This window comes from Canariomyces notabilis, assembly GCF_033297395.1.
Source record: "Canariomyces notabilis strain CBS 508.74 unplaced genomic scaffold N656scaffold_37, whole genome shotgun sequence".
NCBI classification, from domain to species: domain Eukaryota; kingdom Fungi; phylum Ascomycota; class Sordariomycetes; order Sordariales; family Chaetomiaceae; genus Canariomyces; species Canariomyces notabilis.
In genome coordinates this window covers 67,705-81,070 of record NW_027041859.1, presented here as the reverse complement: position 1 = coordinate 81,070, position 13,366 = coordinate 67,705, and the positions used below count along the sequence as shown (strand labels likewise).

Sequence of the window (13,366 nt, the reverse complement as noted above, 5' to 3'; positions counted from 1 at the left end):
GTCCATCATCATCATTAGTCTATGCGTAAAATACCTTAAGTGACCGCGTGAACCTTTCACGCACTCTTTGAGGCAATCTGCAGTAGAGACTTGCAGCACAAGCAGCACAAGAAGGGACACAGCCGCAGAACTTGGCAACAGTCAATTGCCTAGGGCCCTTTCCATCTCATCGCGACAATGTCTGGTAAGCAGCACCACGCGCGCCAGAACCCTTTGCACAGAACAACCTCCCCCAGCCTAGCAGAGTGTTGGCGTCAAGCCAGCACGATGGCGCGTGGGCGTCGCCCGAATCCGGATTAACAGCTGACAACCAACTTGTCTCCAGAACCTGAACCCCGCCGATCGGTCAGGGCCACCAAAGGCCAGCACAAAGCTTTGGAGCAACTCGACCAGGCCATCGAGGCCCCGAAGCGGCGAGGCGGCGGCGGCAAGCGGGGCAAGAAGACAGCACCTGAACCCGAGGAACCCGAGGAGGAAGTCATCCGCTGCGTGTGCGGCGCCACAGAGCAAGATGAAGATTCCGGCGAACCATGGATTGCATGCGATCAATGCGGGGCGTGGCAGCACAATATATGCATGGGCATGAGCCAGTACACAGAGGATCTACCTAAGGAATACTTCTGTGAAATCTGCCGGCCCGAGAATCACAAGGAGCTGCTTGCCGGCGTGGAGAAGGGCGAACGGCCGTGGGAGGCTCGCCGCAAGGCCTACGAAGAGGAGAAGCTGGAGAAAAAGAAACGAGGTCCAAAGAAGACCAAGAAGAGAACTAGCGACCTTAAGGAGGATGCCTCTCAGAAGTCGAAGCAGTCACCCCCTCCGGCCCCCGAGCCCAAAAGGGAGTCAAAAGGGGCTGGCCAAAAGCGTAAAAATGTGGATGGCGCGCAGGACAAGGAGACCAAGGTGAGTTTCCCGTTGCAGTCTCGTCCTTAAAACTAGTTTCTGACTTGGCGTTACCGCCGGCGTCACAGAAGATTCGGAAGGTCAACGAGACTCAGTCCGTCCCTGCGCCAGGATATTCCCCTCCAGCAGATGTCCCCGCCAAGATCACCGAGCTGCCAGACACGCGTCAGGGACCTGCAAAGGCCTTGTCAAAGTCGCTTGTCCATGCACTCACTGTTGTGGAAAAGAAGGGCACCCCTCCGCCCTCGGACGGCATGTCTCCAGCTGAGCGTGCCGAGCGGCTTGCGCTCCAAATCGAGCGTGCCGTTCTTGACAGCCATCCTTCTCAAAGCGCGTATGCCAGCCAAATTCGGACCTTAGCCTTCAACCTCAAGAGCAATCCCGAGCTATGCTCTCGTCTTCTTGAGCGAACCTTGACTCCGCCAATGCTTGCGGTCATGTCGACAGAGGAGCTCGCCTCAAAGGAGCTGCAGAAGGAGACGGCCGAGATGCGGGCAAGGGCAGAGAAACAGGCCATCAAGATTACGGAGGACGTCCCTCGCATCCGGAGAACCCACAAAGGTGACGAGATCATTGGCGATGATGGCTTCACCCTGGCAAGTGACGAAGTTCCATCGGCACCAGTTCGTCGGCCATCTGCTCCCAAGCAGGAGCCAAAGGACACACCAGAATTCCCTGCGCAAGCTGTCCAATCTCGGTCACCCAGTCTGGCCGTAGATACACAGCACTCGCCGAACCGGGCGAATTTCGACCTCAACAAAGTCTTCTCCAGTGTCAAGTCGCCGACGGTTCCTCAGAACCAAGGCCTGCCGCCCCTCGCCACTGCTCCAGTCGGCGGGCCCGGAGTCGATCCTGATGTTGACCGCCTGCTGGAGGACGGTAGTCAATCCCCACCGTATTCACCAAAAGAGGAGCACGATCCTTATGTGGTGTGGCGTGGGACCCTACACATGAACGGCATAGCCAAGTTGCAAGTTGCCGCCAAGCATATTGGCGGTGCCAACCTGAACGAGACAATCGGGCTGCCATGGGACAAGCTGCTTCCAAAGACTTTGACTGTCTGCGGGCGCATCGATGAGCAACAGGCCACCGTTTATCTTTGCAGCTTACGGTATAGTTTGCCCACGGATATCGTTGTGGTCAATCTCGAGCCTACATCGCAAGCGGCCAGAGCCGACATGCGAAAGCTGGTTGACTATTTCGTCTCAAAGAAGCGGTATGGCGTGGTCGGTGACAAGGGAATTGCCAACGTCCGCGACACGTACCTAGTGCCTGTCTTGCCTGGTGGCATCGACAGCCAGCCAGAGTTCATGTTGAACTTAGCCGACAACTACATTCCTGAAACGAGGACGGAGCCCATGATGCTTGCGGTCTTCGTCTACCGCAACGATCCAGAGACGATTCAGCGCATCCACGGCGCGGCTAATCCGACTACATCCCAAGCCGAAACCCATGCCCAAGGCCCACCCATTACGAGCTCTGGATACGTGCAATCACCTGGAACTCCGACGCCGACCCAAGCAGGGTTCCCCCTTACCGGTCGGCAGTCAGTTTCCGGACCATCTTTTTCGCCCACATCTCCCCAGGGCCCGTTGCCGACGTACCCGTCGCCCAGGAACAGCATGCCGCCTCAGCAGCCACGGCCAGTGCATACACCTGCTCCGCCCAGTCAAAATCTTGTAACGCAGACTCCTGACAAGAACGAGTTGCAAAGACAGGGGGAGGCTATGGCGCGAGAAGTTTTAGGTCACCTCATTAGTAGTCCGACGGTTGCCTTCCTTCTGCCACAGGCGCATGCGATGGCGCGCAAGGAGTGGGAAGTCATCAAGAGGATCTACGACCAGGACCCGAGGGCGCGGGATGACCTCCCATATTTGGGCAGCGTTCTGGAGAAGTTGAATAGGGAGCACCCTCCAGATCAGTCCCAACAGCCACCAACTGGCGTGCCCCAAGCGTCACCACCACCTCCACAGCAACCACCCCAGCAACAGCCACAGGCACCCCCGACACAACACCACCAACAACCACCGCCTCCCCCAGCACGCCATACCAACCCCATCCCACCTCCCCCTATCCCGCATCTTGGTGGAGTGCCCGGTGGCGTCCCGCCAAGACAGACCCCTATCCCGCCGCCGCCGATTCCCCCTCATGCCGCGACTGCCGGCGCTGGCCCCCGGGCATAGGATGCCGTCGGTGGCCAGCCCAGACAGACTCCTATCCCGCCTCCCCAAGTTCCCCCTCGGTTTTGAATGGCTTCGCCATTGCCGCTAATGCTATTGGTGCTCCTCGTTGAGAGCAATGAAGCTTGCTCTGTCTGTTTAGTGAAAGGGTGGGAAGGCGGAAAGCGGAAGGGATAAAGTAGATATTTTCGACGGGCGAAATAGGGTTCTGTGTCGGGTGTTGTTTTTATGGCTACGTACGATGAGCCAACGCGCTGAAAGGAAATGGCGCGGCATGGTAGGCGCCCTGGCATGAAACGGTTACCCCCAGAGAATCACGAGTCTCCAGGGATATTGGAGAGAATTTCCACTAAATGGAGAGGAAGGGTTATATTCTGTTTGTTTTCAGCTGCTCTGCCTTTCTTGGCGAGAGATGCAGCACAGGGTCTATTAACGGGACACTTCTCGGGCGGTATCGCCTGGTTTCTTTTTGCTCCGGAGAGGGGCGGCTTGCCGCCATCTTTGTGCTCGGCGAGTAATGGGTTTCTGTTTGTCAGATACTGTGTACATACATACTCCTGGGCTGATGTTGCTCGTTCCGGTCGTTGGGCCTGGGTTAATGGGACGGCAATGAGGGTCACCTTATTGAAAGGCAGGACACATGTCCGGCTAGTAGTGTAAGGTAGTCTAATATCTGATCTCTGAAGGACGTGGACATTGTATTGTGTGCGGCTGCAATGTATTGCTAGCTCTTGTGTTTTGCCTTTGACTTAATCCAAAAGAGAAAGAAAATTTCCCAGCACCGTATCTACGAGTAATAGGAGTGTCAGTCATTTACCCGTCGCTCTTCGCGGTCCGGGCAACCCAGACATACTACACACTACATACCGTACCTCGATCATATTCATGCCACCTCCCCATCCAACCGTACCCACCCAGCGGACTCGAGCTGCTGCAGCGCGTCGGCGGCCCTTGCAGCGAGCAGCGACTCCTTCTCGTTGGCGTTGGCGCCGCCGGTCTCGAGCAACCGTGGCACCTCGATGCTCGCCAGCCCCTCAATCATGCGCTTCGCCTTGTCCACCACGCTCCGGATGCCCGCCGTCTCGGCCCGCTTGCTGTCCAGCTGGTCCTGCATCAGCTGGATCAGCTGCTCCCGCGCCTGGTGCGGGCGGTACTCGTTGAGGATGTGGTGGAAGTTGAGGAGGAGGGTTTTGAGATCTGCGATTTTCTCTCCTGCCTGTGGTGTGATGGGAGTAGAATGTCAGTGGTGGTTTTACTAGGAGAGGGGTGATGGGGGAGGGGAAGGGGTTGGCTCACGTGTGCGGGATTGTGGCTCATTATTCCCACTAGTTCAAGGTAGTTTAGGAGGATTGACTTGGCGAGCTTCTTGAGTTCGAAGCCCCGGTCTAGGTGCTTGCTGTCTTGGTCGGTCTCGGCTACGGACGCCAGGCGTTGTACGCCCGCCTCTTCTAGGCTCTGGAGAGTCTCGGTGAGCTGTTGAGTGGTCAGCATGATGCTTGTTTGCTTTGGTTGGGTCGGGTGTTTGAGGTGGTGGTTCGGGGGGCACCTTTTCGTTCTCGCCAAACAGCCGCCATTTTCCATCGGCTGGCTCGGGTGGAGGCTGGAGGTTGATGAGGCTGTCGGGGATGTTTGGGATCCGGATCACCGACTCGGGACGGACTCCCTGCTGATGGGCGTAGTCGTGCTTGAGGCTTTCGTATCGCGCAAGGTTCTCGGGAGTAAAGTCCTTCCAGAAGGGTACCGGGTCCGGCCACAGAGAGGTTACTCGCGATGTCTCGTCGTCATGGTTTTCCATTGTATGTTTGAGCTAGACAGGGTGTGTTTGGTGCTGTTTGCGATGTAATTGTGTAGCGGCCGAGGAAATTGTCTGCGAAAGGCGGTTGGGAGCTCAGGTTTCGGGGAATTGAGTGTGCAGCCATCCTCTTGTGCAAAGTAGGACTGAGTCCCGTCCTCAAGCAGGATGGCGGCGGTTTTGCAAAGCAAGCAGCCGTGAATGACTTGAAAGCACTCCGAGTTGTTGAACTTGACGCTTTGTGCAGGTTGGAGGACCTCTTCGGCTGTGGCTGAAGCTGCCTATCCTGTGGCTGTGCATTAGTGCGTCACTGCTAGGGACTCTCTGCAGTAGTTAATTGTGGCTGCAAATGGGCTTCAGCCCAAGCAACTCCCGTCTCCCAACACTTCAAACTTCCATGACGCTCTTCGCAAGACCCGAGCCAACGCTAGTTGCCTTCGGGTCCATTGGTGACTCGAAACCCCATTTCTAGGTTTCAGATCAAAGTCGAGGTCGTCAGTTCAGCCAAGGATCATCAATTCCACCACTCGGAGAGTCGGAGCCCACACCGACAACCTGGACCTACCCCTCCTCGAGTCCAATCTCACCGCCCTATGATCAGCACGACCCCAATTCCACCTTTCTCGCCATGGCTGATGTCCGCGCTCTCCTCCGGCAGCAGCGCGCCGCCCGCAGGATAGAACATCCCCACGCTGCCTACTCGGACAGCGGCAAGCTCCTGTGCACCCTGTGTCATGAGCACGTCAAGACCGAGGCCCTCTGGGATGGTCACCTCAAAAGTGCTTGCCACAGGCAACGGCTGCAGAACCTACACAAAACACCGTCAGACGGTGGTGGATCGAATGGGTATGCTGGCTTCGTAGGCGAGGGCTCGGAACGGAACGGAGACGGCCTAGCTCCATCAACCAAGCGGAAGCTGGCCGATTCAGACGAGGAGATGGGCGACCACGCTGGGGAAGGCACCGCACGGAAGAAGCGTAGTAGAGCGGAATTAAAGGCGGTAGATACAAGCCGGGAGGATGTGGCAGCAGCAGCAGCAGCAGCGAAGAAGGACGACGTCAGCAGGTTGGCCAAGCCAGTGACGCCCCCGCCCGCTCGCCGAACGTCGGGCACTCCCACCATCGGCGTGGAGATTCAAATCCCTTCACGGCCAGCTACACCTGGCCCGAGTTCAACGCCAATGGCCACAACCCCGATAGCGGCGCCCCTTGGTCGGTCCCCGCTTATACCCGACGAGCCAAACGCGCCGCGGCAGCACCAGAAAGCGCAACCCTTGCCAGCAGAAACCGATGCGCAGCCACAAGAAGCTGACAAGGCCCCGGCAACAGCACCACCGGTAAACGAAGACGAATGGGCCGCCTTCGAAGCGGAATTGGTGCACGGGACTGCTACCCCGACCAACAAACCCGCCAAGCCGGCTATAGCGGCGCTAGACAGCGACGCAGTCATCTCGGCGCCGGTAATGACCGCTGCTGAGATAGCGGCCAAGTCAAAGGAGGAAGAGGCGGCGAAGCGGCGGGCGCTGGTGGATATCCAGCTCGAGGACGAGAAGGAAGAAGCCACGCGGGCGTTGGAGACCGAGTTCGAAGTCATGGAGGAGCTTGAAGCCCGAGCCCGGAAATTGAGAGAGCGCCGGGAGGCCTTGAGGTTACAAGGTGGTGGCGGCGGCACTGGAACTGCTGTGACAGCAGCTGGCGATGTTGAGAAGAATGCGCCCGTTGGGAAAGAGAACGCCGCCAACCTGGATGAGGAGGAAGAGGAGGAGGAGGAGGAGGAGGAAGACGACTGGGATGGTTTCAGGTTCCGGGCGTAGGGGCGACGTCTGCTCTGTCCGGGGAAAGATATACCTTGTACATTATACCTGTATAATCCGGTACGTACGGAGATGTAATAATACAACGGCGTGAGCTGAACCCACAAGACCAACCCTGCGCCGTTATCGTGCCCGCCGCTGACCTACGTTTCCCTTAAAGCAGCCCATCCAAAACTCCCATTCATCACAATACAAACCCACCTTAGCAAAGCAAAGCAAAGCACACACCATTACCAAACGCCCATCAACCTACCCAAATCAGACCTCCCCCTTCCCAACCCGTTCCCAAAACCTCCTCAACCTAGACACCCTCCCAACCCCAGCCCTTTCCGCGCCCTCAGCCCTGCTCCTTACCTCCCCCTTCATGACTGAACCAACCCAACCCCTCAGACAATCCTTGATGCGCTCGCGCTCGACGGCGCGGCGTTTGGCCACCAAGCCGGGGGCGACCATGGCCTTGGAGGGGAGGCACTCGGCAGGAAGAACACACCGCTCGACAAGGGCCTGCGGGGAGGGCCGCGAGGCGAGGTGGCGCGCGAGGCGGATCGACGCAAAGTGCCGGGCCAGCCGGCGCGACAGGGCCACCGTGTGCGTGAGGAAGATGGACCGCCGGACCAAGTCGCCTAGCGTGGGGCGTGAGGGGGATGAGAGTAAGGGTGGGAGGATGGTGCGTGTGCGTCGCAGCCGCTCGTGGTGCAGGTGTGGTGCTAGTGAGAGGGCGCGGAGGTGATGATTTGTCTGTTTTTTCTGTGGTGTTAGCCACTTCTTACCCCATGTTGTGAAAGGAGGATGGAACGGGGCGAGGGGTGAGGGATTGGCAACTGTGTGCTTGTTGTTCGAGGGGCTTAGGGCCGGGGCTGGGAAGATGCAGCGGACGAACGGTGGAGATGGAGTTCGACAGGTTGGACTAGCTCGTGGGGTGGAGTGTCGGCGATGTTTCTCCTTTCATCCTCAGCTCCGAGGCAGAGCCATCACAAAGCCCCCTCGACAGCTAATGATCTGGGGGAATGGCACCGTCGAGGAATGTCTACAACTGGAAAGGGGTGTGCAATGGACACTGGAGGCGGCCAAGGGGGATGATTGAACGCACCCTGGAGGTTGCCAACAAATCACAGACGTCGAGGTAGCTTAGTATGTGGAGCAATACCTCGTTGGGGAGATCAGAGAATTGTCTCGGGGTTCTACACGGGCGAACCACTGCAGTGGCGCTTGCAAAGTCCACGTCTTCGACTTCTTGTCGACCTCCCAGCGTCGACTGGACCTCAGTGGCGGAACTGCTGGTGATCATGTACGTGCCAAGGGCTGTTTCTGGCGACGTTGTCAAGTCATGTTCTCGCAACTCCTCGGAGCATGCGCCTGGAGACCGTTGGGCATCGCCGAACAAGGTGCCGGTGTGGGCTCCGGTGATCCTGCAAGGACCGAGGGCGAAAAGGCTAGGGTCATCCCTCGTGGCAGGACGGTCTTCGATCTCACTACCGCAGGTTGAGATGGTGAGGCTGGTGGTTCTGTCGATGAGCTGGGCAGCAACGGCTTCCTCTAGGCGCACGCCCTCGCCGCCCGTCTCACGCTCAGAGTGTTGCCGATCTGCTTGCCCCGGCAATGACGCCATCGATGGACGACCCTGATCAGGAGGCGCAGCCATATTGCTTAAAGCAGCGACTTGCGTCGGGGTTTTGTTACACCCTGATGATCTGGCAACACGCAAGAGTCAACTCATACGATTCCCTCTCGGGGTGTGCGCTGGTCTGCTCCCAGGACTGTTCCTTCGGTACCGAGAGCGGTTGACAAAGCCAGCCTCGAGGCGTCCACCGCCTCGAACATCCGTATGCCAAAAACTGGTGCACCGAAACTTGGGCAAACGCGTCACGTAGGGTAGGGTCCCCCTCGCCCTGGCTAACCAGTCGCCAAACGCGGGTGGCTTAAGCAGATAGCGTGGTGCTCGCGGATTTCACGAAACTCTGCCGGTAAAGGTGTCCTGGCGCGCAGAGGAGCGGCGCCTCCCGCTGCGAAGTTGACGTCTCACTGTGCGCTGCGGCTAAACTGAATCGCGTCAAGCAAGAAAGCAGCAGACGCCCGAGCAGGGTGGCCGCCGATTTGGCCTGCACGATGGAGTCTCGAGGGAGATCTGGGGGCCGGCGGGGCACCGAGAGAAGGCTGCCCTCTTTCGGCCGCTGTAATGGAGTGCTGTGAGAGAGACACGGTTTTGTTGCCCAAAATGTTAGACGTGTCGATGCGGCTGCGTAGCTACAGGTGTGGTAGTCGGCTGGGTAATTGTCGTGTGACGCGCGGGATCATGATCCCTGCACCCGCGGAAGAAGAAGCCGGTGAGGAATGCCGCTGGGTGCGAGCTATGTTCGTTCCGTCGTAAAACTTTCGTTGGGTAATTTAACTAACGATGCTCATCGGTACATGGCATCAACGGCGGTGGTGTGAGGAAAGCATTTGGTCGGGCGATCAATTCTTCTGGAACGGTGAACTGGGGTTGAAGGCTGAATGAAACATGCATCCGTCAGCACTGCAAAAGCAGAGGAGACTGGCAACAGAATTGCTGGCTGGCGTGCAGCAAGGCCTCGAAAGCTGGCATGCAGCCACCTCAGATACCTAAGCCACAAGTACCCAGGTAATTTAGTAGCTCACTTAAGGTATGAAACATCGGGGAATCGAGACGCTTTGCGTGCTAGAGGACGAGTTTGTGCTGTCCGAGACACGAGGCGGGCTCTGGGTAAGGTGAGGTAAGGTACGCGTACATACAGCACGGGGATACCTTAGGCGACATGCGCCAATGCAACGGCGGGGTGGCAGCAGTGTAGACAGATGCACATTTCTCGCTCTAACTCTTGAAAACAGTTGTACAACACATCAGAGCCAAACTATAACGGGAATGATTTGGACTTTTCAGTGTTGCTTGTGATCATCACACATACCGTAGGTCCGTGATGTACAGTGTACTTGTACAGTGGTATTGTAGGTTTAAGATCGTGTCCGAAACGGAAGGCGGGGTAATGAACCCTGGTCACTAACATCCTAGATGACGATAAGGTGCTTGTCAGGGGTGAACGGGTGGCAGTCGAGGCAGTGACGTTCCTAGGCAGCGGGGAAGAGCCACGCTACGTATTTACCGAGACAGCGGCTTTTAGCAGGAACGACAGATAAAGTCATATCGTGCTTGCCCAGGAAATATTATCTGATGTTAGACACCTCGAATCTTTCCATCCCATTTCCTTTCACCCAATCTAATCTCTGCAGGCCATTCATTCGCGCATTGGACGAACCGGCATCGTGGATTCAATTCCCACAACCAGGGACTTGTTGCCGGGCCGGGAATGATGTGCTTGCGTCTTGCTGCGATGCAGCCCTGGCTAACGTTAAATTCGGCAACACAGCGCAAGGGAGGAAGGAGCGCATTCCACTGTCATCCCTGCTCTCTAGCTGTCAAGGCCGACCAGGGTGAGCTGCAAGCCGCCGAGAGGGCAAGGACGGCATTGCTCCAACTCCAATGCCAAGAGGACCGTTTGGCGAAAACCAGAGCCCTGTGGTGCAAGAACCATGCTGCTGGCCACGCTGTTTCTGCTGCTGCTGCTGCTACTCTGCGGGCGCTTTCGCTGCTGGGTCTGCCACTTTGCCGCGTCTAGTTTGCTCTACCATGTAGCATCTTGCGTCGCTCAACTGCGGCGGGAGCTAATGCCGCTGATCACACAGCATCTCGACCTGACCGTCGAGAACAGATGCCTGGGATCGACATCGCCGCGATTCCATCACGAAACCGGGCAAAATTTGTTCGGCATCCTCACGGTCAGTGACGTGTTAGATGGCGGGGCATGGCCTCCAAAGATGCGGCCATGTCCTGCTTATCACTCGCTTGTTTCCCCTTCAGGAACGCGGCAACGGCACGATGAGTTGGGCGGACAACAACACGAGCCTTGAGCCCGATGAGCTCTCTCTGTCGGTTCGCAGCGACGAGCATTGAACTCGCCTTCTGTTGTGGTTCTCGAGGTCTGGAAAACCACTGGACCTAGCAATTGGCTCGTATCAATTGAGTAGAGATACATCTTTGTCCGGTCGGCAGAGCATCGCCTCGATCGCTGCGCAGCTTCATGTACCCCAATCCTCTCGTCCCGTCGAAGAGTCACGAAGCTCAACACACGCCCAGCCCTGGCCACGACACCAGCCAGCTCACCATTGCCCGTAGTGACAGCATTTTCCTGCCAAAGGGAGGACAGGAAAGTAATCCATCCGATGCAGTGTTGCCAGATAGAGCAGGAGGTTGTGGTCCCGGAGCAAGGATCTACCCGCACGGCAGCCGTTGACCATGAAAATACCTGCTGGGGTCAAGCAGTTGCGCCGAGAAGTTCCGGTTCCGCCAAAAACGAAGTGACAAATGTCGGCCGATTCTTAGACATGTTCGCCGATGTTTGCAAGTCTTTTGAGCGGTTTTATGGTGGACAATAGCTCGAAACAGTCTCCCGGTCGGTTCCAGGATGGTCGACGAATGTCGTCGTGTCTGATCCGGGATGTGGTCCTCTGTGCCTCAATCCCCATGTTGATGCCAGCCAATGGGGTACTTGAGGCAGTTCCGTTGAGGCTGCTCCCAAAACATGGCCGTCTGTCTCCCGCCGCTCCCGCAGACCGACCCCTGTCAATTGGGGTGAATCGTCAATCGATCGCATCAGGCCGCCGCATCCCGAGCTAAATCAGTCTCCCTTGGCAATACTATGATGTACATACGTCTAATCAGTGACAGCACTGAGAACTCACAGTTGACAACACACAGACGTTCGCCATGAAATTTCAGGCTTCCAGCCTTGCCATAACGACTGATAACGCGATGGAATCGTGTTCCCCGATGTCTCCCAGAAATGCTCTTTGCCATTGGGCAACAACTTTGCAAGAGGCTGCGGCTGTTTTTAAACGGCCAGGCTTAGTGTTACGTCAAACCATAGGTCAAACACGAGGCGCCAGTCAGGAGCCGGTTTGCAACACCTGGGTCCCTAACAGCAGGTTTTCGACCTAGAGACATAGAGATCTCATCGAAGCGGCCCAGAGTGGTACCGATGTGTGCCGCGAAAATGCCGGTCCCCACGGCAAACTGTTAACGTGCCGCATCACGGGCGTGGCCGGCAAAACGCACAACATCTAGCTGTAGGTGTGAGATGCAGGGAATTGGAATCCCCCTGTCGAAGGGGACGGCCCGCTCCCGGGTTTAGAGAATTGACTTCCTGGCTGTCAATCATCAACCTAGGAAGGAGAGTGATATGACTACGGAAAAAAGTGGCTGAGGGGAAAGGTCGCGACAACACCTGGCCGCCCCAGCACGGCCATGTTTACACACATCCCTGCCTCCTTCTCCTCTCTTCTCGAGCCGGTCACCAGGGCGCGGCCGTGACGACATTGACTCAGTCTCGTCCCGCTGATTCTTCCCGTTTCTCGCTTCCCATGCCTCTTTCGCCTTTCTACTTTTCAAACGCGTGTAGCAGAACACAACATGTGGCGCAGCAGTGGCAGCACCCTGATAATTTGATTCTCTCAGGGAAGCTCTACGTGCTTAGGGGTGGTAGTGCCAGCAGGTCTTGGCCGTCGCCCGGGCGCTGCCGGTCTCCTTTGCTTGGAGAAACAGAGCTGTACGACCCAGGACACACACCCATCAGGCACCTGCCGCCCAATCCGGCCTGCGTTGAGTGACAAGGAAGCAAAGAGGGGCGGCTTCTCCGGAACCATGTCCGGATACGCTGTAGCCAACTCAGGGGACGATAGCCCTGCCAACCCACAGCAGCCTGTGATCATTCTGCTTGCATCACCCCACAGAAAGCAAGGTGAAGTGTAAGTCACCGCCCCCATCAACCGAGTTAGACCTGGCAGCACCGACAAGCCTAATCATCGACGTTCCATTCCGCTGCGCTCAAGGCCAAAAGGAAGGGACAACAGCCTGAAGGGCAAGGCCGAGACGAGAGGCGGAATGGCTTGCATCTAACTTCCATATCCTTCTCGGGCTGGTCTCTTCTCCGGCGGCCCACACAACCGAGAACTTGATCGGCCCTTGTTCTTTCCACGAATGCGGCGTGATTTACGCCTTGGCTTCTCTTCCCGCCTTGTCTCTGTTGCAGGGAAGAGTTGCCGAACAGAGGCGGCCGCCTTGCAGGTAGTAAGGTCTTCCCTTCCCGGCCGCTTCCCGGCTTCACATTTTCAGCCTGTTCCATGTAGGGGAACCATGACGGGGAGCATAGGCTAGGTCGCGTCTACACGCGGAAGCCCAGGTGCTCTTCTAGAAGTCACTGAGACGCGCCGCCGAGTATGCCTATCTACTGCCGCTAGTGGCTCACTTTGCAGTCGTGTCCGGTTATGGATACGCGGGACAAATACAGAAACCTAAGCGGCATGGCAACTCACCAGTCGCCACGTCGCATTTCGGCTCAACTGACCACCCGGTACGGTGAGCCAGCCGTTGCGGAGTTGTCCTAACTCCCTCCGGTTACTAGACTCGAACCATAGCGCGGCTGGCGACAGGTCGCCATCCCTGGGGTTAACGTGTTGTGATTCATGTGAGAGAAGCCTCCTGCGCGCCCACCCCGCTCATCCACTCCGCTGCCCTTACTGCCGCCAGAAGAGCGGAGTATGGTTGCAGCCGAGGCCCTATGGGCTCGACATGGTCCTTCTCAGGTGGTCAACCGAAGAGGCTATCGAAAC

General features: G+C 57.3%; 8 protein-coding genes across 8 annotated transcripts; 5 read left to right on the top strand and 3 right to left on the bottom strand.

Annotated features, from left to right (window-relative positions):
• Window positions 1-79: 79 nt before the first annotated feature.
• N656DRAFT_461121 (SPOC-domain-containing protein) lies at window positions 80-3,214 on the top strand. The gene is made up of 3 exons (XM_064809721.1): window positions 80-184; window positions 326-900; window positions 972-3,214. The coding sequence occupies exons 1-3, from the start codon at window positions 178-180 to the stop codon at window positions 3,081-3,083; spliced, it is 2,694 nt and encodes an 897-aa protein (XP_064665432.1). The 5' UTR covers window positions 80-177; the 3' UTR covers window positions 3,084-3,214.
• Window positions 3,214-3,971, top strand: N656DRAFT_460939 (uncharacterized protein). Its single transcript, XM_064809720.1, has one exon. The coding sequence runs from the start codon at window positions 3,345-3,347 to the stop codon at window positions 3,738-3,740; it is 396 nt and encodes a 131-aa protein (XP_064665431.1). The 5' UTR covers window positions 3,214-3,344; the 3' UTR covers window positions 3,741-3,971.
• On the bottom strand, window positions 3,732-5,297 carry N656DRAFT_784826 (MED7-domain-containing protein). Its single transcript, XM_064816254.1, has 3 exons — window positions 4,627-5,297; window positions 4,377-4,553; window positions 3,732-4,296 (listed from the first exon to the last, which is right to left on the bottom strand). Exons 1-3 carry the CDS (start codon window positions 4,873-4,875, stop codon window positions 3,964-3,966), a joined length of 759 nt encoding a protein of 252 aa, XP_064665430.1. The 5' UTR covers window positions 4,876-5,297; the 3' UTR covers window positions 3,732-3,963.
• N656DRAFT_784825 (uncharacterized protein) lies at window positions 5,246-6,775 on the top strand. Its single transcript, XM_064816253.1, has one exon. It carries the CDS (start codon window positions 5,501-5,503, stop codon window positions 6,683-6,685), a length of 1,185 nt encoding a protein of 394 aa, XP_064665429.1. The 5' UTR covers window positions 5,246-5,500; the 3' UTR covers window positions 6,686-6,775.
• Window positions 6,776-6,943: 168 nt separating this feature from the next.
• N656DRAFT_719270 (uncharacterized protein) lies at window positions 6,944-7,438 on the bottom strand (the record flags this gene model as incomplete). Its single annotated transcript, XM_064812353.1, has 1 exon — window positions 6,944-7,438. A coding segment is annotated over one exon (495 nt), but the record flags the coding sequence as incomplete, so codon positions are not given.
• A 125-nt stretch (window positions 7,439-7,563) lies between these two features.
• Window positions 7,564-8,796, bottom strand: N656DRAFT_461145 (uncharacterized protein). Its single transcript, XM_064809722.1, has 2 exons — window positions 8,458-8,796; window positions 7,564-8,376 (listed from the first exon to the last, which is right to left on the bottom strand). The coding sequence occupies exon 2, from the start codon at window positions 8,325-8,327 to the stop codon at window positions 7,713-7,715; it is 615 nt and encodes a 204-aa protein (XP_064665427.1). The 5' UTR covers window positions 8,328-8,376; window positions 8,458-8,796; the 3' UTR covers window positions 7,564-7,712.
• A 1,435-nt stretch (window positions 8,797-10,231) lies between these two features.
• On the top strand, window positions 10,232-10,652 carry N656DRAFT_772246 (uncharacterized protein; the record flags this gene model as incomplete). The annotated part of the gene is made up of 2 exons (XM_064813918.1): window positions 10,232-10,477; window positions 10,560-10,652. 2 exons carry the CDS (start codon window positions 10,232-10,234, stop codon window positions 10,650-10,652), a joined length of 339 nt encoding a protein of 112 aa, XP_064665426.1.
• A 199-nt stretch (window positions 10,653-10,851) lies between these two features.
• N656DRAFT_460901 (uncharacterized protein) lies at window positions 10,852-11,907 on the top strand. Its single transcript, XM_064809718.1, has 2 exons — window positions 10,852-11,361; window positions 11,443-11,907. The coding sequence occupies exons 1-2, from the start codon at window positions 11,094-11,096 to the stop codon at window positions 11,694-11,696; spliced, it is 522 nt and encodes a 173-aa protein (XP_064665425.1). The 5' UTR covers window positions 10,852-11,093; the 3' UTR covers window positions 11,697-11,907.
• Window positions 11,908-13,366: the final 1,459 nt, after the last annotated feature.

Excerpts from the sequence above, each read along its gene's own strand:
- N656DRAFT_461121 (XM_064809721.1), top strand. Across the intron at positions 901-971 it reads CGCAGGACAAGGAGACCAAG|ATTCGGAAGGTCAACGAGAC; the intron begins GTGAGTTTCCCG and ends GCGTCACAGAAG.
- N656DRAFT_460939 (XM_064809720.1), top strand. The coding sequence starts at position 3,345 with ATGGCGCGGCATGGTAGGCGCCCTGGCATGAAACGGTTACCCCCAGAG.
- N656DRAFT_784826 (XM_064816254.1), bottom strand. The coding sequence starts at position 4,875 with ATGGAAAACCATGACGACGAGACATCGCGAGTAACCTCTCTGTGGCCG. Across the intron at positions 4,554-4,626 it reads TGTTTGGCGAGAACGAAAAG|CTCACCGAGACTCTCCAGAG; the intron begins GTGCCCCCCGAA and ends ACCACTCAACAG. Across the intron at positions 4,297-4,376 it reads TGAGCCACAATCCCGCACAC|GCAGGAGAGAAAATCGCAGA; the intron begins GTGAGCCAACCC and ends ATCACACCACAG.
- N656DRAFT_784825 (XM_064816253.1), top strand. The coding sequence starts at position 5,501 with ATGGCTGATGTCCGCGCTCTCCTCCGGCAGCAGCGCGCCGCCCGCAGG.
- N656DRAFT_461145 (XM_064809722.1), bottom strand. The coding sequence starts at position 8,327 with ATGGCTGCGCCTCCTGATCAGGGTCGTCCATCGATGGCGTCATTGCCG.
- N656DRAFT_460901 (XM_064809718.1), top strand. The coding sequence starts at position 11,094 with ATGTTTGCAAGTCTTTTGAGCGGTTTTATGGTGGACAATAGCTCGAAA. Across the intron at positions 11,362-11,442 it reads ATCGATCGCATCAGGCCGCC|TTGACAACACACAGACGTTC; the intron begins GCATCCCGAGCT and ends GAGAACTCACAG.